Source organism: Tetrao urogallus (genome assembly GCF_951394365.1).
Source record: "Tetrao urogallus genome assembly, chromosome: 19".
Taxonomy (NCBI): Eukaryota; Metazoa; Chordata; class Aves; order Galliformes; family Phasianidae; genus Tetrao; species Tetrao urogallus.
Window position 1 is genome coordinate 5665819 of NC_136832.1, and position 21743 is coordinate 5687561.

At 51.5% G+C, this 21743-nt stretch overlaps 1 protein-coding gene across 3 annotated transcripts; it reads left to right on the forward strand.

Annotated features, from left to right (window-relative positions):
* Nucleotides 1-5: 5 nt before the first annotated feature.
* On the forward strand, nucleotides 6-21065 carry PTPA (protein phosphatase 2 phosphatase activator; the record flags this gene model as incomplete). 3 transcript variants are annotated; one of them, XM_079544827.1, is made up of 10 exons in its annotated part: nucleotides 6-120; nucleotides 1532-1632; nucleotides 2906-2992; nucleotides 7674-7799; nucleotides 8546-8663; nucleotides 10174-10273; nucleotides 11247-11371; nucleotides 11849-11949; nucleotides 16445-16552; nucleotides 20991-21065. In XM_079544827.1, the coding sequence occupies exons 1-10, from the start codon at nucleotides 96-98 to the stop codon at nucleotides 21063-21065; spliced, it is 966 nt and encodes a 321-aa protein (XP_079400953.1). In that variant the 5' UTR covers nucleotides 6-95. The 3 variants fall into 3 exon arrangements, with proteins under 3 accessions (XP_079400953.1, XP_079400955.1, XP_079400954.1); XM_079544829.1 differs by lacking the exons at nucleotides 6-120; nucleotides 7674-7799 and having other exon boundaries at nucleotides 1555-1632; XM_079544828.1 differs by lacking the exons at nucleotides 6-120; nucleotides 2906-2992 and having other exon boundaries at nucleotides 1555-1632.
* Between the last annotated feature and the right edge of the window lie 678 nt (nucleotides 21066-21743).

Genomic DNA, 21743 nt, shown 5'->3' on the forward strand with positions numbered 1-21743 from the left:
CGTGCCCGGCTCAAAGATGGCCGCCGGCAGCCTCGGCGTCCGGGGTGAGAGGTGAGAGTTGAGGGGTGAGAGCGGCGGCAGCGGCCTCCGGGAAGATGGCAGAGAGCGAGCGGCGGGCAGGTGAGGGCAGGGCCGGGGGCTGCGGTGCCCCGAGGGCTGGCGGGGGATCGGGGTTCATCTCGCGGCAGCGGCACCCCCACAGCCGTCGCTCCTCTCTGCGTGTCCGCAGCGGAGCGGTGTCTGCGGGGAGCGGGGCGGACCGAGCCGAGCGTGGGCCGGCAGCGCGGGGCGGGCCGGGCGGTGCGAGCCGGGGCTCCTCGGCCCGGAGGAATCCGCCGTGCTCGTGTCGGACGCTGCTCTGAAAAGGGGCTCCGAAGCGGTGGCTCTCAATTGTCGGCTGGGTTTTTGGAGGAGCGGAGCCACGCTTCCCCTTCAGCCTTCCTGCGTGGTTCCTCAATCTCATTCTCTTAAGCAGAACTCGCGGGCAGGTGGGACAGGCGAGGAGCTGACATCGGTCCTCAGACAGAGAGCTCGCAGCATGCAGAAGTTCCGTCCTCAGTGATTTCCCAAACTTTTGTGATAGCAGATCCTCCCTGTTTCCCAGGACTTTGGGTTCAATTTTCCCTGCTCTGCACACACAGGGGTAGGGCTGCCTTTGCTCTCGGGCGGTATTTTTCTGGAAATGCAGCCTATAATGACATTTCAAGGAGTTCCAATGGGTGCCGTGGAGCACTGCGCTGTGCGGTCGCTGAGGTGCTGCTCCTGGTGCTGAGCAGGCAGAGGCCTGCAGGTGTTCTGGGTGTGATGAGCAGGTTGGCCCTGATAGAATTCATGAATTTGCATTAGCCCTTGGTTTCTATAACAGTGGTCTGCTCTGCTGCCTCCTGCTGCTGTGTGGAGGCAGGAGTTGGACTCGGTGATCCTCGTGGGTCCTTTCCAACTGGGATAGTCACTGATTCTATGGTAGAAGTCGTGCTTACAGAGAAGACTGCAAACTGCCTCCAAATGATCTTTGTAGTGTTGATCTTTAAGGTGCTGCGAGCCAGCATCCTCAGTGCTTCTGGAATGGGGAGCGCTGCTCTGGGCTGCCATCTACTGAATTGCTCTTGTGTTGTCTGCAGGAATTGTACTTCTTAAGGGAATGCAGCTCAGGGAGAGCACCCTGAGAACAGGTGGTTTGTAAGGAAAGCTTAGTGCTTGAGCATGACCCGAGGCTTCACCCTAGAAATAGTGAAACTAGCTGGATGCTATCACTGCTAGCTCCTGCAGGCTTCTCTCTCTGATTGGGGAACTCATCTTCAGTAGAGACAGTGAACGTAATGCAACCTTCTGAAGCCCTCAAGTGTCCCCAAGGGAATGTTATTGAGAGGATACTGCTTGGTGAGCAGGACTTGGTGAGATAAAGGCGTGGGCAGAGATAGATTTGTTTGCTTTCAGTCTCCTGGGACATTAATGTTGCTTTCTATGAGAGGAAGGTTAGAGGACTGCTGCTCCCCCACTGCCTGTTTCACCTCTTTCTTGCATCTCCCAGGCAATTCAGAGGAGATGGCTCCTCCTCTCCAGCAGAGCTTCATGATCCCCAGGAAGGAGATAAACATGGTTTCTGACATGGGCAAGTGGAAGCGCTCTCAGGTATGTCTGTGGGTTCAGGGAAAACTGGTAAGTGCTTATTATGTTACAGTGGCAGCTGAGTCTGGACTGGTAACTGCCTCTAGGTGTGCAGCAGGTTTGGGCAAGCCATGGGAAATTAATTGATGTGTGTTAAAGCAGGAGTCGCTGCCTGTTTGTAGGAAAATGACTTGGCAGTGAGGTGTCAAATGCTCAGACAAAGGAGCCCGGAGAGCCCAAAAGTTGAAGGAGATAAGAGAGGTGTAAGAATTATTACTGCTCCCTGCTGGCATGCCAAGTGGTAACTGTTTCACCCCACATAACCTGTATGCTGTGATGTACTAGCTTTACCCAGCGCTGTTTGAATTCAGCTTGAATGTGATCTGGCTGTCTGGCCCTCTTACGACATCAGAGTGAGTTGATTCCTGGTGCCTTCCCACTATGCTGTACTGGAAAGGGCTCTAGAGCCAAAGCCTTCAATTTACTGGGTAATTTTTGTTTATAGTGTCTGTGGGGCTGGTGGAACAGGCAGATTCTCTGTTCTCTGCCTTTAAGAGATGGCAGTGATGGCCCAGACTTGTTTCTCCTGTTCGTTCTGCTGTTTAGGAACAAACTCTTGCTTAATGTCTTATGAGAACCTTACTGTAACCAGCTCTCTAGCAAACTTGGGGATTGCAGTTTCCTTTATTAAATCTTCTGGGTTTGAGGACTTGCTCCTCTCTGGATTTCTGTGTGACAAGGTCCCAAGGAGCAAGAGTTGGCAGTGTGCTACTCTAACCTCCACAGACTTAGAGCTACTGAGCTGTTCTGCATATGATATTTCAAAAGCAGCACAGCGGTGAGGAATTTGGGCTGTCTCCCACTTCTCCATCATGCATGTATGCAGGAGAACAGAAGGAGAAGAGAGGAGATAATGACAGGTCTGGGAGAAGCAGTGCGGAACGGGATGTCTGGACACCACAGAGATTCTGCAGAGCCAGGGAGTGTGAATTTGACCTGATAAGAGGCAGGGAGCTGAGAGAAGGATTTCAGGGCGGTGTGAGCTTTCCTAGAATTCTTCTCTCCATAATTTTTTCAGCAATGCAGGGTTGTTGGTGCGATCACCATCTGCCTTCGAGGTCTGCCAGAAATAGCAATAACCTCACAGCAAGCCCTGTGCCCTGGCTGTCTCCAAGAAAGCAATGCTGTGTTCTGGGAAGGGTTCCCTTGGTGTGCAGGAGCACGGTCATGCTGCAGTGCTTATTCAAACAGACTGTGGGTACTCACTGACACCTTGCTCTTTTGGATGTGTTTGCAGGCATACGCAGATTACATGGGCTTCATCCTCACCCTGAACGAAGGTGTCAAGGGCAGGAAACTGACCTGTGAATACAACGTTTCAGAGGTAGGAGGGGAGTTTAGATCTGCTTGTTTCTCCTTTTTTGCTGCTTTTGATTTATTTTTTTATTTTGGTCTCTACAGTAATTATCTCCTAAGCAAGGGATGAGCTGACAACTTATCTGGGAGAATAAATATAGTTGGGCTGTGTTTGGGGATGTAAATGTCAGCCTGGTGCAGAGGCACTGTGTGCTTGCTGGTAGGAAATGGAGCAAGCTACAGATGGACAGAAACTGGTGATGGAAAGGAAGCTTCAGAAGGGATGTGCTTTGGCCCTGATTTTACAGTCTGGCTTCAACCAGGGTTGTTTTGTAGATGTGATATTCCCTCCTGGCTGCAGCCAAAAGGCAGAGAAGTCTGTACTGCTCCTGCTTCTCCCACTGCCTCTCTGTGTGACCTCATCTATGTGGTGCTGGGCTGGTTCTAATGTCCTTGTCAGGGACATGGCATAGTGTTTTGGAGCCAGTGGGGATGTCAGAGGGGAGGAAGGGAGGGCATCTTCCCTGCTGCTGTTGCCTTCCCCCAGCCACATGTATGACTGTTCTGAGGTCGCTATGGGTGCTGCAGTGATCTGCAGAGCATGTGCTTCCATGTTGCATGCTGAATTCTCCTCCCTTGTTCTGTGTTGGAATGAGGAGATTCTTTGGTATCTTTTTACTGTTTGAGCTTATCGCAGCTGTGCAAGACAGCTGGGAACAGTCTGGCTAGAGAAGATCTAGGTGGAATGGAAAGCAGACTGGGCCTGTGCGTTTATAGATTCATTCTTGTGTGGGAAGGCAGCTTACAACGATCTTTAACCTAGCCATTTGTGTCTGGAACGGGCATGTAAAGTCCAGCCTTCCCTTCAAGGAACGATGTGTGAATGAGAAACTTTGCTTGTACTTCATGGGGGGGATCAGGGATAACGAATGCCTCTCTAACAGGCTTTGTGTCCACCCTTTGTTCCTTTAATTCGGTAGAATGTGCCGTCAAATGCCACTCTTGCTTTCCACTGTTTGTATTTCACCTTTGAGTTTTGCCTTTGTCATAATGTTGCTCATTCACAGAGCGGTTCTAGGGAAACAAAGCATTAAAAATGTACAAAAGGAAGGAACAAAAACTCCCTCTTCTTCCACCCCCTCGGAGAGGCTGTCAGGCTGTGTCTGTGCACGGGTCCCTCTTGGAGTGAATTGATCCACCCACAGCCCCAGTATGGGCAATAAACAAGAGATGTGATCCTGGCTGCTGGGGATGTGGCAGAGAACATGTCCCATTCTCCTCGCGTGGGGGAGAGCAATAACCTGTGACTGGAGGCACAGGTGGAGCATCCCCTGGGTCGCCTTGTTGATGAGGTTGCCTGTTCGTGCAGGTTTGTTTGTAGATCAAACTGCTTATCTTTGCTTTTAAAGGCTCAGCCCCTTGTGGCCTCTGCTTGCATCTCTGCTCTGCTTTCTTCTCTTTTGCCCGTACCTGCTGCTGATGTGCTTTTGTGCTGTCCCATCTTCCTCCCTGATCAAATGCTGGAGATGCCTTCCTTTGGCAATGACCTCCTGGAATCCTTTCCGCTGAATGCGTATCCTCTGCGACTGACTGTATTGCTTTGCAAGCATGGTCTGTTCTGCTTTGAAAGAGACAGCTTAATAGGTTCTGTAGTGGTGTGTGTCGGTAGCAAACAGCCTGCTGGAGTGAGAGCCTGGTCCTTTGGGGGCTGAGCCCCTTCTGAGATTGGCTGAGCTTGCTCCTCTTCTGCTGAGAGATCTGGAGTTTTGCTGGAGACATTGGGTGGCTGTGTAGCACTGTGGCATTGTATCTGGCAGGGGCTGTGTGACATCAGCAGGCCGTGACCTGCCTTCTCCTGCAGGGAGTAATTCTCACATGGGATCCGTGCAGCGGGTGCTGGGCTGCAGCCTGCGGTGGGCTTTCAGAGCTGGTTTTGCTCAGAGCAGCAGTGCAGCAAGGGGAGAGGTTAATGCTGGCTGTGTGAGGGGCAGACCTTCCCTTTAAGCAGCCCACTGCCCAGCAGTACTGAGGGAAGCTGGCTGGCCTCATGGCTTGCTCTGCTCTGTAAAGGGAAGCAGCAAATGGCCTAATTTCAGCAGCTCCCCACTCTGGTAGGGCGTGAGTTGCCCCAGGATCAGATTTGCTCCTTGCGGGTGGCCTTGGCTGCTCTGATGCCTCTGCAGCACCTCCTCCTGCCCCTGCTGGGAGTGATGCTGGCAGGTCTCTGTTCTGCACGAGGCTCTGCAGCTCTCCTTTGGGACCGGCGGCAGGCTCAGGGTCAAGGCGATGCGAAATCAGCACAACAGGAAGAGCAAAGAGAGCAAGGGGGGGCGCGGTGGCTGTCCTTGCTTTGATCACTGGAAAGGTAAAGCAAAAATAGAGCTTAAAAACCCAGCCAGGCAAAACAGGGTTGCAGCGGTGCTGATGGTTGTGTTCCCGTAAGCCCCGCTGCTCCCCTCCCTCCCCCTGCTGGGGTCAGCCCCGGCTGCACAAGTTTCCTCTGCAGGACAATGGGAGCTGCTGCTTTTAATAACCCCTTTTCAAAGGGCCGTGAGCCCAAACCGAGCCGCATCTCTTTAATTATTTATTGGCACGGCTGAGCCGGCAGCTGGGTCCTGCTCACCCGCCTTCAGTGGGGCTGTGCTTTTTAATCCTTTTAAAGCAAGTGAGTGGGGAAGGGGAGGTTGGACTCTGTGCTCCCCGAGGCCTGCGGGCAGATCTGGGGAGGGGGAAGGAACCCATCCTCAGCAACCATTTATCCAGGCAGCTCCGAGTGCTTGCTGAGAGGGGTTTGAAATACGGGAGCTGCTTGTAATGAGCTGCTGGTGCCGGCGGATAAATCACCAGCACGATTTAATTATTTAATGCAACCCGGTGCTGAGGATGCTGTTGCTTAATTGGAGGGGAATGCAATAGACAGGAAGGGATGGAGCTGAGTCCAAACCCGACCCATTGCAGTGGGGAGGTGCTGAGCTTCTGCAGCATTTTGGGCAGCATAGGGCTGAAGCAAAGAGGGCTGTGCTGCCTTGGTCTGTGCAGATCCTTGGCACAAGCATGCAGCCTCCCCAGAGGATCTCTGTCCCTCAGCACAGTTGTGCTTTGGTCCCCTGTGTTCCTGGTGTGCTCAGGTGAGGTGTTGCCCTTCCTCTCAGCCCCTGGCCTTGCTCGTCAGCCAAGTGCTGAAGTCCTGTGGAACGAGTGGATCCTTGTCCTTCCTGATCCCTGCTCTGTGATCCCACCACGTCCTGAGCTCCAAGGAGTGCTGCCAGAGGGATACTGTGCTGCTGTGAGGCTGTTTCTCCTGGGTTCAGAGGGAGCAGGGATTGCTGTCCAGCTTGGCCGTGGCTGTGTCTCCTCCCCACCCCCTTCAAGTAGCACGTCAAGGGCTGGAAACTTGCTGGTCTCAACTCTTTCTTCATCCTCCCGGCAGGCAGCAGGAAGAATTGAACCACAGCCCAGGAGACCAGCCGGCTTCACACGGTCGATGCCTCCAGCAAAGTCAAACCAGCCGCTGTTTCTGCTGTCCTCTTTGTCCCCTTGAAGGAGGAATCTCCTCTCGAGACAGAGGAGCCTACATTGCCCAGGGCCTGGCCAGCTGCTGTGGCATCTGATGGCTCACTGACTGCTTGTTTTTGGGCAAGGGGAATCCCAGACCCTCTGGCAGGCTCCATGGGTTGTCAGCAGAGCCTCCTAATAAAACTGCTTGAAGCTTCTAAAATAGTGGCCTGCAGTGCTTGAGGCACCTTACTGTGTTGCCTGTGGCTCTCTGGGTCTCACTGCTTTTCCTTTGTGGTTGCTGGTGTGCCTTGTCCAGTCACTCTCTCCTAAATCATACACACGTTCCTCACTTTTTCCTTCCAGCACTGGATGCAAGAAATCAGCTCTCTTTCCTTGCTGTTGTCTTTGCCTTCCCATCAGCATTGTTCTTGTACTGAGATGTTTTTCTTAGAACCCAGAGCTTCTCATCCTTGCTCTGATGAGGCTGTTGGGGCAAGCCAGGCTGTTTCATCCTCCTGATGGACTGCATTTTGCCTATGCACTTGTGCAAGGTGTAACGTGCACTGGCTATCATGGGGTTGGAGCTGCCTTAGCAGTCTGGCTGGTGCAAATTTGAAGCAATGTGGTTACTCTAAGAATGCTGAATTGAGATTTGGCTCTGTTGTGCTGGGTGCTGTACAAATGCAAACATCCTTTCTGCAAATCCTGGCTCCTGAGATGTTCCAGGACAGGATTAGAGGCCTTGAGAAGGAAAGTTTACCTTCAAGACCTGTATGGTACATGCTGTGGCTGTATGGTGTGTGCTGTGTTGGGCACACAGGACCCTGAAGATGCTGAGACTGAGTTTTGTTGGAGATCCCTGAATCGTGTGACACTTCCCTGCTACTCAGCCCTGTGTGTCCTACAGCTAGGAGCTTGCTTTAGCTCTTCTCCCTGAGGTTTTAGAGCATAGTACTGTAGCAGCTGATGAAAGGCTGTGTGGGCGACTGGAGAGACTGCCTCAGGCTGGGCTTTGTACTGGGCTGATCTGAGGAGGGAGGGAGGATTGCCTGGCCGTTCTGCATTTTGGGGAAAGTTGGCACATCCTGTTCCTGCCCTCCACCCTTGAGGAGGGCAGTGTGGGCCTCAACGATTCCAAGCCAGGGCAGAGGCCTGAGGAATTGCTCTGTTTCATGACAGACCATGACCCCTCATTTTTCTTCTCTCTGTAGCCAATTGAAAAGCTGGTGGCTCTTCTGAACACCCTTGACAGATGGATCGATGAAACCCCACCAGTGGATCAACCTTCTCGCTTTGGGAACAAAGCCTTCAGGACTTGGTATGCCAAACTAGACCAGGTGAGTATGTCTTTCATGTACAATGTTAAATGCAGCTCCTACAGAAAGGCAGCATGTTTAGCAGGGATAACAGAGCGATTCCATCATTGTGAGGCAAGTGAGCAGTCTACAAAGGAGTTGCGCGGACAAGCTGAGAAGGATCCTTCTCTTGATATATATCACTTACTCCTGATCTGTTGCTGTCTTCACCTCTTATGAGACCATATGGTCCATGTAAATGCTCTTTGATGAGTTTCCAAGTCCTGAATCAGCCTTTGGGGTCCTTCAAGCCCAAGGAAGACCTTTGCTTTGTAACTATTAGCGAACAGATGACAGAGAAGATCAGAGGAGGGTTGTGAAACTGCTTGATGTTCTTCAACTCAGACTACATGCTCTGCACCAAGCTCTGGAGGTGGCACAGATTCCAAGCAGGAATGTCCTTTTGCAGGTGATCTGCTGCTCTGTTAATGCTTTGGTCCTGTGGGTGAACCAGTGGGTAACTGAGCTGATGTATTTTTTTTTCTTTTTCTCCCCCCCTCTGCAGGATACATGTGGCCTGGATGAATGTTAGGATGAGCTCTCCCAGAGTTATTCCATTTCTCTGTTTCTAGAATAGGCAAATACTCTCCTCTGTCATTGCTGGCTCTTACATATGTAAGAGTGCACCATTGTAGATCCCCCCTCTGCATCAGTGTATGAGCATTGTCTTGCCCGTGGGGACTGTGACAGATGTACACTCACTTGGGGGAGTCTTTTGTGTCTTCCAGGAAGCAGAAAACTTGGTGGCAACAGTGATCCCCAAACATTTGGCCAGCGCTGCACCAGAAGTGGCCGTGTACCTGAAAGAATCCGTGGGGAACTCTACCCGCATTGATTATGGCACAGGTATTTATTACTTGAGCATGCTCAGTGGCTGAGACTGCTCTCCTTTGGGTAGTGACCCTCTGGAGCCTGCTGCTAGGTGTATTTAAATATGTTTTAGCAAGTTTTCTCTGTGTCAGTTTGCTACAAACACCTTCTTCCTCACCCAGCATTCGTTGTGGGTTGTGACACTCTTCACATGTCTCATCTGAGGAAACATGAATCAAGCTGTGCAGGCCATTCTGGGATGAACTGTAGGAGTAGCTTTACTGCATATAGCAATATTGCACAGCTGATCCACAACAGACAACTTAGAGGAATAAAATGTAATTACTTATATTGGAAGTAAGGGGAGCAAGGTTGTAGACAGCAGGAAGTGTCTCGGGGTCTGGTGCTCCTTGGAGGTGACACTGCTGAGTAGAGAAGGACTTTAAAGTCTGAATATTGAAGCATTTTGTACCTGGGAAGATAGTGAATTGCAGGCTGGAGTAACCACTCTGGCTTCAGTTAGACCTAAATACAGAATCTTTGGTTTGAAACCATGTGGTTACTGCATGCTTTGCTCCTCTGTCTGGAGGACAGGTGTGCTGAGACGGGTGTGCTAACCAAAGGTCAGAAGAGTAGGATGCCGTGGGTACAAAGAAAGATGGCTTCAGATTTGGGCAGGGAGGGGAGGAGGAAGAGGACTTGGGTTAAAGGATGAAGAGCTGGAAGCTGAGCAGTGCTTGCTAGGAAAGCTGCAGCTCACTGGCACCAGGGGGAGATGTTGTCTTTGGAAAGGGACCCACACGCATGGGTTTTGTCAGCTCAGGGAAGGAATTTCAGCCTTTGCTCCCCTCCAGTGTGTCCCAATCAAGTGTCCCAAGTGTTCTAACTGAGGGTGACTGGAATATGGATGTACTTTGTTCCTACACTGGGAGCTGCACTTCTTTACCACGTGGAGCTGTTGATCCTGGTTCTGTGGTCCCTTCCATAAAAAGACGTTGCTCTGATTTTGCTGGTTGTTTCTTTTCCCTGCTGTTAGCTGGAGGGCCAAGCTGCAGAGGGTCAGCCAGAGATCCCAGTACCTTCTGGGACGGTCTGTTCCTGCCAACATCATGGGATCTGCATCCTTCCGACACAGATATTTTTAAGTGGGAGGAAGTCTGTTTACTTGCAGATGTGAAGTTCTCTCATATCCTCTGAGCAGGCGACTCTGCAGTGCTCCACATCCCACTGCTGTGCTGAGCTCCCAGGAAGGCCCTGCCTTGCTCCCAGCACCCCCACTTGGAGCTGCATTTCCTCAAGAACTTTTCTCTCAGAGTTAATAACCACCTTATGAATATCTGGAAGGCGTACTTTGGGTGGGTGCTGTGTGGGGATGAAATATTGTCAGCTCCTGTAACAGGATAAGGCAGCACATCAGGGACAGTGGGCAAGGGCTTCCTCTGTGGGAATGTGAGTGCTTTGATTTTTGAAGAGCTGTTGTACTCACCATAAGGTTGTCTTCAGGACCAGAAACACCCGTGTCACATCTCATTTCTTTTCACTGTAGGACATGAAGCTGCGTTTGCAGCCTTTCTCTGCTGCCTCTGCAAAATAGGTGTTCTCAGAGTGGATGACCAGATGGCCATTGTCTTTAAAGTATTTAACAGGTGAGATACCAGAAGGAGAAGGGCTGGAAACATTGGGCCACTTGAGGGCAGATCCCAGACAGCCCCTTCCAGCTGTCTGAGATGTGTGAGACACTACCACGTGTTCCATACATCGTACTCCTGTAGGTTGGGCTGATTGTGGCCTCTTCCTTCCACTCATCCACACCCATCTGGGAGTGAGAAACTATAAGGAAGTCCTTTAGCTGGGATATGAGCTGCATAAAACAAGGGCTTCTATGCCTAGCTATAGAACATGAGTGCTGAAGGGTTTGCTGGCCTACACAGAAGGGCAGAGTGAAAAAAGTGAAGACAAATTTAGGAAGCAGATGTGCTTTTTAATAGAGCATGGCACATCATCTATTAGAGGCTGTGTGCCTTTCTGGAATGTTACTGATACTGTAAGAGTGTTTGGATGAAGTTCTGTGATGGTCAGAAATATCTGGTCAGATGTTACATCTCTTCAGGCATTAAAACAGTAATCTGCGAAGCTGGCAGGCCTCCACTGCTCCTCAAGATGTGTTTCCAGCCCAGGAGGTGGAGTTTTATCACTATAAAACCACCAGACTTGGCATGTGGAGTCCAGAGATCTATTGCAATTTGCATCTCTGGCATGAAAACAATCTCCTTCAATAGTACTTCCAGCTTTAATTTTCCACCTGGTTACAAAGGTTTGGAAAACTTGTTTGAAGAGAGGTGATCCTGAATGTTCATTGATTGCAGTCAAAGTGGGCCTTGCTCTGGGAGATCATCCTTTTCCTTCTTGGGCCACTTGCTCTTTCCCAGGACCAACTTTTGGTGCTTATTTAGCTGTTAAACCTGATCCATGCTTTTCTGTTGGGTTCAAAAGTGAGCGTGGGGCCCTCCGAGAGTGGATGGTCTGTTTGGATCTCCTGTGTGAAGGCAGATATCTGGATTTTGTGCCTGGAGTCCAGAAGACAGCCTTGTCTGAACTCTTCCCTCGCTTTTGTCTCAGGTACCTAGAAGTGATGCGAAAACTTCAGAAGACCTACAGGATGGAACCTGCTGGCAGCCAGGGCGTCTGGGGCTTGGATGACTTCCAGTTTCTACCTTTCATATGGGGCAGTTCCCAGCTGATAGGTACTAATGAAAATCTGCTCATGTCCCAGCCTGCCCTCTGCCCTGTCTGTCTGGGTTGCAGAGATAATGGGGCTTGAGACTGACTTTTAAATTCAAATGTGTCAGATTTGTGTGTAATACAGCAGCAGAGTTTGCTTGGGGCTTGGATTTTTTTCTCAGGTTTCCAAATAAAGCTAGTTGCTTAGACCAGGAGGTGGAAAGCTTCCATGTACAGTACACCTGCAATGACTACAAGCTTTTTGAGAAGGGAGTTCTGGTTTTGGCACTAGAGTACACGTTTTCTGCCCTGGGGAGTTTACCAGTTTCACTGCTAAGGCAGTGGAGGTGAGGTGGTAGGCAGTGGCTCTGTGCTGATTTCTGAAAAGTTCTGGTGGGAGAGACCTCATGTGAAAGAGGGGTGGGACAAAGCCTGATTTGGTTTGGTCTCAGAAGGGGATGTCATGCAGGTTACTTTCTGTTGTCTTTTACTCTTTTCAGACCATCCAAATCTAGAGCCTCGACACTTTGTGGATGAGAAGGTGGTAAATGAAAACCATAAGGACTTCATGTTCCTGGAGTGCATCCTCTTCATTACAGAGGTGAGGATTTTTCCACAGGGAAGTTCTTCTCATACTAGGCAGTTAGCTCTGGCTCTGGTTTTCTCTTCCTCCTCTGTTTGCTGTAACGGAGCTGTGCAGAAGAACCACTGTTGTGTCTGAGGTGCTCTCCTTGAATGAGTTCAAACTGGAATATTGAGGGGAAAGTGTGATCAGGGGAGATGGGCTGTGGATTGCTATTGAAGGGAGCTGTAACAAGAGCAAACAAATAGCCTTGGATCAGGCAGTGGGAACTTGGATGGAGAAGACTGGTGCTAGCAAGTGTGCTAGAAAGATGAAGTGGGAGCTGCAGAACAGCTGGGCTTGCCAAGATAACCTCCCTTCCCTCCAGTCCTTGGGCACTGCCTGGGCCTCCCTTTGCTTAGGGCAGACTCCCATACCTCTGTGCAGTTTCGTCTTCTCCAGATCAGAGCAGATTCTCCATTAAACACGTGAATAATCTGGAGGGGAGAGAGTGCTTGGTTAGCCCAGCTGTTCTCAGGACCATTATCAGCAGCACATTTCTGCTCAAATTCTGTAGGGCCCTTGGGCTGCTGATACTCAGTGTGTTGCCAACCACCAGCAATGTTATTAAATGAAGGGGTTTATGGTTTTTTTATGCTTTTACTGTCCACCTTGCTGCATGGTCTGGGCAGGGACAGTGAGAACCACGTGCTCTGCTGTGGCAAGGGATTTCCTGTCCATGGCAAGGAGGAGTTGATGGGATTAATTTTGAAGGACGGAGTGCAGTTCTGCCCCTTTGTTCTGTTTGCTTTTCCCCCCTCCTTGCTTCTCTCATTTAGTGATTAGATGAGAAGGGAGGTTACAGAGCGTGAACTCAGCCTTTCATGTAGGAAATTTTCATAGGAGCCTTTGGCCCAAACCCCAGGAGGTGCAGCATCAAGTCGTGCTGAATCCAGTAGGGTTTGTCAGTGTTCAGCTCGCAGGATTTCACCTTCAGTGCAGAGCTAAATTGTGCTGTGGATGGTGAAGAGACTGAGCTGAGGACAGGAAATCCGCTCCTGCTTCGCCCTCATGGGAAGTGGGAGCAAAGATGCGTTTTGTTTTCTTCCTCTGTACTATCCACACAGAGCACTAGCCTGTTAGTTAGAAATGTCAGAGCACACAATTCTTCATGTGTGCAGAGGGTTCTGCAGTGCACAGGCGACGTGAACAGTTTAAAATACACAGCACCAGACTGCTTCAGGTCACTCTGCTTTTGCCTGCAGGAAGGTACCTTTTCAGTAGGCATTTTTAGTAAGTGATTTCACTTCTCTTTTGCACACTTGCTCGGGATCGTGGAGTTTTTTCTATTGAGTTCCTCAGTGCCACCTGGTGGCAGGGAAGCTTCCTCTCTGGTGTGAGCCACAGAGATTGCCACAAGCTGAATCATCAGACGTGTAGTGTTTGCAATCCATATTCATGCAAGCACTGTTTTGTTTTTTTTATTATTATTTTGTTTTGTTTTTAAATAAGGTTTTTCTTTTTAAAATGGGATTTTTCTCCTTCAGATGCCCAGAAAGTTTGTTCCTGCCACTAGGGGGGGCTGGGGCAGCCCTGAGTGCTGCTTTTTCTCCAAAATCAACAACAAAACAAAAATAACGGGGGGGAAAAAGGTACAAGGGATTCATGATTTTAATAAATGAATGACATGGTTTCCTTCTGAGCTATTCATCTGAAAACAGCTCTCCTGTAAAGGTGTAGAGCAAATAGCAAACACTGCAGCGGTCCCCTTGTGAGTCTGGTAGGTTTTACTAACCTGAAAACAGGTTTTGTTTCAGCAAGCTGTGACCAGGCTACGTTGTTTTCTTTCAACCAAGAGAATATTCTCTTGAGCAGATATTTTTTTCTCAGCCTCTGGGTGACGTTTCAGGGATATGAATGTATGCCGTGGTGGTGTTTGCCACGTGTATATTTAAACCTCAGACTCTTAAAGTAACAGGGAGATGATGTCCAGTTTGAACCTGCTGAAGCCTCCGCCCTGCGGTGCCACCCTGCTGCACATGGAATGGTAGCAAGCTTTATGCAAGCTAACCTGAGGGGTGTTTTTAATGCTTGGTCCTTGAACAGGAGGCTTATGGAGGTGGCTAGAGCTTGAGCTATCCCCTGCTGTCAGCTTGTTCTGCTGAGGCAGGCTGCAGGGAGATGCCCCAGGGTGTGAGGTTGGTTTGGAACCATCCCAGCATGTGATGGAGCCAGCAATGCTGCTGCCACGGTGGGATCCTGCCTGCTTCTGGGCTCTGAATGCAAGGAAGGGTTCTGAGGATTGCAAAAACCGTGTGGATGCTGTCCTTGTGCAGCATGGGACAAAACCAGAGCAGAGGCTGCCAGCTCTTGACCCTGCTGAAACCAAAGCCTGCTGAAACAGTCGCCTCCCCAGGCACCTTCCTGCAGGAGACGTGTGGAGGCGCGAGGCCGGGGCCGTGTTGCTTTAAGAGCCCAGGGCAGGCAGCAAGAATTTCATCTTCAATCTGGCTTCTAAATTTGGAGGTTTGGGAAGGGAGGGCTCGGGTTTCGGCTGGAAGGGAAGGAGCTGACAGGAAAGCACAGCTTCAGCCGTCCCCCTCCCCCAGTTACTGACAGAGGAACCATTTACAAAAGGCTGATTCTCTTGGGAACTGAGAGGCAGGAACGCAGCGTCTGTGAGTAATTTCCTGCTCAATATGGCTGCTCTGACTCACTCCGTTCCCCTGGGGTCACTGCGGGACTGCAGCGCGCTCGCTGCCGCTCTCGTTCCCCCCAGCTCGCTCTGTTTCTCTCCCTCTTCTCCCTTTGTGGGTGGAATGAGCTCATTTTCTCCCTCATCCCCTTTCTCCCCTCCGCCCCACTTTGAAACAATAGCCGTGCCTCCCCTTGCTGGGCACGCAGGGTCCAGTGGGCTGCGGTCACAACTGTGCCAGGGGCTTATGGAGCCAGCAGGGCTGGAGCGCGGGGCCGGCTGGCTGAGCTGGCTGCCCCTGATAGTCTGCTGCAGCTCAGGAATGAGGAGGAAAGCAAAGCACGCGTGCGAGGGCTGCTGCAAGCTGTGCCATACGAAGGATGGCAGTGCTGGAGGAAGGTTTGGCGTCGAAAAGCGTATCAGCAACTCAGCCTTACCAGGGGAAGCTGTGTGCCCACTGAGCTGCCCAGCACATGGGGCTCAGCCACGCGCATGCTCCCTGCTCCCCTGCCACGTGCAGCCTGTACTGTGGTGCCTGCCAGTGCCAAATCCTCCTGCCTGATGGCACGCCGGCTCTGTCAAATGATGTTGTGCTTTGTCTATCTGCACGTTTCATCTTGTATCTGCAAGGGAAACATGCACGGCGGAGGGGAGCGGGGATGGCTCGGTGGCTCATCACTCATTCTTCTGCCCATGAGAGTGATAGAGGGAATGGGGACAGGTCTGTGCAAAACAGCTGCAGCCTGAGGTCAGCCAGTTTGAAGCTTGTTGTCCTCCAGGTAATGTTTTTTTTTTCTTCCTCCTCTCTCTTTTTTTTTCTTTTTTTTACTGCCAGCTGATGCCATGCAGACCTTGCAGAAGGGCAGCAGCAGTTTCCCAAAGCGATTCAAGCAGCCTCGCTTCCTTTTAGAGCACTGTGTTTGGGGGCTGTTTTCCCACCCTCATGCCAGGCCTCTGTGTGCATGGAGGGAAGGAATGGTTGTTGGAGCTGAGAGCAAGCGTCCAAGAGATTCCTCTCTCCCCATGCTCCTTTCTAGCGTGAGCTTCGGCCTTGTGGTTTCTGATGTCATGGGAACTTCGCTCACTCAGAGAGGCTGCGTTATATTTCTTCCTCTCCCTGAGGGTCTGTTTTTGTTCGTGGAGAAGAAGAGAGAGAGCCACCAAGGGAATCTGCATGCAACCATCCCTGATTGCAGCTTTTCCCTTGTCCTTCCTCCTCCACACCCCTCTTCCTGGGAGGAGGAATGCCAGAGTGCTTAAACAAAAAAACACCCTGAGGTGTGCGGCTGCAAGCAGGCAAGCTGCAGCTCTGGAGCATGTTTGGAGTGGGGCTTCAGTGGGTCCCCTCCTCTCCCAGGTGTGGGCACAGGGCTGCTGCTGACCTGCACTGCCCTCTGCATACAGGGAAGGCAGCAGTGGTTGTCTGTGCTGCTTGTTGATTATCTGAATGGGGAATGAGTCATTTTCTTGGAAAGCCCAGCAGTGCTGAACAGGGAGGTTTCTGGGTAGAATTGGAACAGCGTTAAGCCAAGCTCTACTTGGAGGGAGAATAGGACTTATGTGGGGTTTTATAACGCAGCCATTAACAGAGAGGTGTGCATAGGAAGGTTTGATTAGAGAAGTGTGGCAGGAAAAGGCTTAATTTTGTCAGGGAGGTGAGGAGATGGAGCTTCGTGCACTGTGGCTGCAGCTGGGGGGGAAGGAGGGACAGCATGGTGGGGTGGCTGGCGTGTGGCTCACAGGGCTGGTGGGAATGTTAGCTTGGTGAGTGTGAGTCACCAGTGGTGCACAGCTCCTGCATGGCCCCGCTCCTCAGCCTTGCTCTCGGGTCTCTTTCAGATGAAGACGGGCCCCTTTGCTGAGCATTCCAACCAGCTCTGGAACATCAGTGCCGTACCCTCCTGGTCTAAGGTCAACCAGGGCCTCATCCGCATGTACAAGGCAGAGGTGAGCACTCTGGGTGGGTAAGGGGAGGCTGGTTCATGCTTGCCCAATGGCCACACAGGTCCTTGTCTCTGCTTTGCTGCAAATCAGCCTTTTGCTGCCTGCACCTCGTGCCTGTTGGTGCAGGGGCCTGTCACAGCCAGCTGTGCTCCTTGCTATGTGGCTCAGAAGAAGGTGCTGCTGGCAGAGGCTCCTGCCTGCATAATGTTTGCCACAAACCGGTCCCAAAACAGCCCTTCTTTCAGACGTGGCTTTTGCCAGTTCTTGTCGTTCCATAGTACAAGTCTCAGGTCTCCAAGTTAGGACCAATGCTTTGACGCACTCATCCTTCTGATTCCTACACTTCTGTTTTCCCAGCTGCAGGAGACCCGGTTTAAACCTCCATCCCATGTTTCAGGAGCACCAAAGCAGGTTGAATGCCTTCTGCTCTGTTGGCTCTGTCCTGTCTCTGTTGGCTTTGAGTCCTGCCCACGTATTGCACCAGACCAGTGAGGCACAGCCTCCAGTGGGGCTTGGTGGTTCTCCATGGGCTCTGCAGGCTTTCCTGGCAAACCCTGATTGAGAGAACTGGGCAATTTTGGCTGTTCCTTATCTCCTTCCTGCTCAAGCTAACCGTGAGCTTGGGGAAGCAGGACAGAAACTGCCACATTGGGGCCTTCTGCAGGAACTGACTGAGAAGCAGCATCTCTTGCTTGGAAGGCCAGCACTGCGCTGGCCCTGCCTGAGCAATGGATTACACAGCTGCCCACTGTGGGAGGTGCATCAGTCCCCTTGGGTAGGGCTTGAAGGAGTTATTCCTGCACCCTGTGGTCTCTGCTCAAGCCAACCATGCTCCTGTTTGTTGCTGGGACGTGGGGCAAAGGCTGGGCGGGCAGCTCTAGCGCACAAAGGAGTTAACTGTGCCGAACTTGGTGCGCTCCCTCCCCCAGCCCTTCCTCTGTGCTTCACATCCTGTGTTTAGGTTCCAGGCCACATACCTCTCTAATCTGCGAGGTGTCACTCCCAGGCCCGCTGGCTCCTTCCGCCCCCAGCTCAGCTTTCCTCCCAGCTTCCAGGAGGAGAGCAGGGCTGGGGGTCGACCCCCAAGGGGTCCCTCTGTGCTGCCCCTCTGGATCTGCCCCGGCTCAGAGCTCCAGCACGGAACCACTGCGTTCCTGAGAACCCAGAACTGGAGGCTCTGGTGTGAGAGAAAGTAGTCTCAGGGGGAGCCCCCAGTCCTGAGAGCACTGCTGAAGGGCTGTTGCCTCCTCCGCAGCACTGCCTTTGATCTTCTCTCTCCTTTGGGTATCCCCCGGGCACCCCATGTTGTCCTGTGCTGGTTGGGTGCCCGACGTGCCCTGTTACCACTTGGTTGGTTCCTTCTGGAGCTTGGCAGGGACGTGCCCACAATGCAAGGGCATGTTCACTGGTGTTTTGGGGTCACTGTGTGCTGGCAGTTTTACCTGGCTGTCTGTGAACAGTACAACTCTGGGAACCCGTCAGGGCGTGGGAGAGGCCATGGTTGTTAGTGTTTTTATGTTAAATAGCAGATTACATTCTCTGTGGAAATGCTGAACCTGATGCTGGTGGGTTTCTAGAAACACCCAGAGATGTGGCTGTGTTGGGGGAGAATGTGGAAGCTGCTGGGAAGAGTAACAGCACAAATTTAGGATAAGGTATGGAAGACATTGAGTGAACTGAACTGCTGTGTGACGTCAAATTTAGCTTCTTGCTCCAAGAACATTTGTAAATCTTAAAGGACTGATCTTAAGTATGGTCCTCATGCAGCAGTATTTTGTCCTGGCACAGCATGGTGCCTGCATTCGCTTGGATGGAGAAACTTCCTGGGGAGTTCCCACTGATTCCTGGTATCTTAGGGGAGCCTCCCACCCCACTGCTGTCTCAGCCAGTTCCTGCCCAGCTGGGGAGGAGGGGTGAGTGTGGACATCACCTTAGAATCACAGCATTAGTGTCTGCTGGATGTTCCCAGCTGCGTTGCCTTCACCTTTGCTGTCTTTCTCTAGTTAGGCACTGTCAGTGCTAGCAGAAGATAAGTAAGCCAACAGCCCCACGTACTGTCACAAAAGCTGTTTGCCTCAAGCTCAGTGAAGATCTGTGACAGTACTTGGGTTTGGAGGGAGGGAAGAGGGAAGGTTTGGGTTTATAATGTGTTTTTTTTCTTGTCAAGCTGGCTAATGTGAGAGCAAGATTTTCTCCTCACCCCCTTCTTCCTACTGCATCTTCACCCTCTGCTCACACACTGTAATTAGATCAGATGAAATCCAGGATGGAGTCTCCAACCAACAGTGTGGCAGTGACTGGGAAGTGCTCAGTGCTGACTGCTTTTGTGCAGAGGCAAAAAGCTCAGTCACTTGGAGCAGACCAGCAGAAATCAGGTGCTCACCCATAAACCACTCTTGCTTGGCAGAAGTGCAGCAGTTCCCGGGTCCGGTTTGTTTAAAATGCAGTGTGAATGCTTTGGCTCTTCTGTGTCCCCTCTATGGGATGACTTTAAACAACCAACATGTTGCTTAAGCGCATCCATGTGCTCTTGCCTGGATCCATGCTCTCTGGGATGCTGGTTACAGGGTCTGTGGACAGAGAGCAGATTCAAGGCAATGTATCTTCTGCTCCATGTACTTATGAAATCTCAAATGTGTCTATAATATAAATATAATGGGTGCAGAAGTGTTAGCTTGGAAGTGCAAGGTCTTTTCTTATTCTCTCCTTCAAAGACAAGTGAAGAAGTCGACAGAATAGAGTCTGGTTAAAGTAGCGGCCTTGATGTTTTTCCCCTGAGCCTGCTTTTGAGTCTCCTGACCTTTCCTTCTCCACTGCAGTCAGATGGGAAATACTTTCCATTGTAACTAATCTAGTCCCAGTTCCATCTTTAAAGGTTGGATGTGATGAAGGAATTTACTCCCCAGTTGAGTCTCAAGCCAGGACTTTGGTGCAATTGGGATGACAGGAAGAAGGGAATAAGCTTGTTCCCTCTGTCAAGCTAGTATTGGCTGCATCAGTTTCACCTGTAGGTGACATAGAAGTGTCCTGTCTCCTGGAGCCTTTAATAACCCAGAGAAATTGTCCTAGCCCTGATAGAGAGAGAAGTTTCTCTGCTCATCTCTCCTTGTGCTATTGGTGTGTTAAATGGGGAGGATTCTTGCTCTTCCCATTGGTGGTAAAGTCTCTCCATCAGGAATCCAAACCAGTCAGGTCTTCCGTGGGACTCCTTGGAACCAGTTGGGATGACATTTTCAGCCATCAGCATCTCCAGTATTCATTTCTCTGCATTATTGCTTCACGTCACTGCTATCCTGTGCTGTTTCCTCTGAGGACTTGCTGGAGTGGTTGTGCTGGGAAATGCTGGCTGCTCTGAGCCTTTGGGAAGTGTTTGGGAAGCTTAGAAGGTGATGTGCATTACTTGTATCAGGACTTGCTTCTTCCTTCTGCTGGACACGATGTCCCATGTAGAAGAGTAGTTCCCATTGCAGCACAGTGAGGAGGTCTGCAGCCCTTCTGGTCAGCACAGCCCTGGGTAATGTGGCTGATATTAGTGTAGATGTAGCTATTGAATTGATGCACACATGCTGCTGAGGTTTGTGTGGATCTGAATCCATTCCGTGCTCTGCATGAGTTTTTGGGCAGTCTGAATCCGTAATGACTCAAAGAATAAAGCTCTGAGCAGCTCTGACAGGCAAGTTTTGGGAAACTTGGACGTGGTCATTGACAGCAGTTGCTGGTCTTCCTGCCGTGGCGGGGAGGTGAGCAGAAGGGATGTTCCTGTTCCAGCACAGAGCCCATCTTAGCTGGAGAAAGCAGCTGTGAGCTGAGCTGCCTCGCTGGGGGTGTGTGAGATTGATCTGTGATCCCTGCTCCTATCGTTACTCTCTGATGGGAGTGGGAATTCTAGGAGTGAGGGATTTTTGGGGATGGGATCGCATCTTAAACCGTGGCAGCAAAATTGCTAGTGCTCATTTACTGAGGGCCTGAGAATCTGCAATGCAGCGTGGGCAGTGCCTTGTGGCTGCAGGATGGTGCTCAGAGCTGGAGCGTGGGCACTGTCCTGGAGAGGGAGAGCCTCTTCCCTGTGGGTTTCTGCAGTTCTCAAAGGGTTTGTAGGGTGAAGCTCTTCAAAGGGAGCAGCTAGAGCAATGAGAAGGTGGTGAGAGAGAAAGCTGCTGACATAAACACGCCTCTTCTGCTCATGCTCCCGGCCTGAATTTCAGCAAGCAAAAGAGCCTGGCTAAAAGGAAGGAGATGGGGATACGAGGTGTTACTGGACTGAAGAGCCTGCTGGGAATGTGGGGTGAGGGATGTGGGACTGATCCCCACGCAAGCACATGGCTCAGCCAGCGACCCTGAGCTCACTGCCTCCCGCACCCAGGGCCGGGCGCAGCTCTGTCTGCCTGCGGGCAGTGGGGACATGTGCTGAACTCACCCCTCTTTGTTTCCCCTCCTGCAGTGCCTGGAGAAGTTCCCTGTGATCCAGCATTTTAAGTTCGGCAGCCTGCTCCCCATCCAGCCTGTGACATCCTAAGGAGGCAGCGGGAGGAGCCGAAGCAGCGGAGGCGTAGCGTGGCACTCTTCCTCCTCCCCTCACCCCCTCCTCATCACCTCACCCGTTCCACAGCCCATCCATTCCTGCACATCCTCATTGGCAACCACAGACCCAGAGCACTCGGCCTTGCACGGGAGACGGGACCTGAGCAGCTCCTCCTGCGAGCCCTGCCATGAGGATGTTTCACAAGTGACCGAGGGGCTGTGCTCCGCTCTGCTGCCGCGTGTGGATCTGGGCGAGTGAAGGGGGTTCACCAGGGGCTGTCTGGCAGCAAAACCCTCTGCTTTCCTTCCCAGGAGGAAGGGGGTGTGGAGGGGAGGAAGGCACGTGTGTATGCGCTGGTAACAGCAATTTCCCTTTTGGAATTTCGTTGAAGTTTCCTGTTGCTGTTTGGTTTGGAAACCATTGCAGTGGGTGAGGTGTGAGCCTGCACGTGTCTGTAAGCAGGGCACCTCTGCTTGGTTCTTAAATGGGAAAGGGGAACTGCGGGGAGCCTAGGGTACCACCTCTCCTTTAGCCCTAATAAGGAAAGCCACCTCCCTCCTTCCGCCATCTCTTCTGCAAGGGCGCCTGGCTCTTCCTTCCACAGCACCACCTCTCGTGTGAAACAAGGAGGCTGTGAGGTCTGAGCTGGTTTTAGAGCTGAGAGCCCTGGCT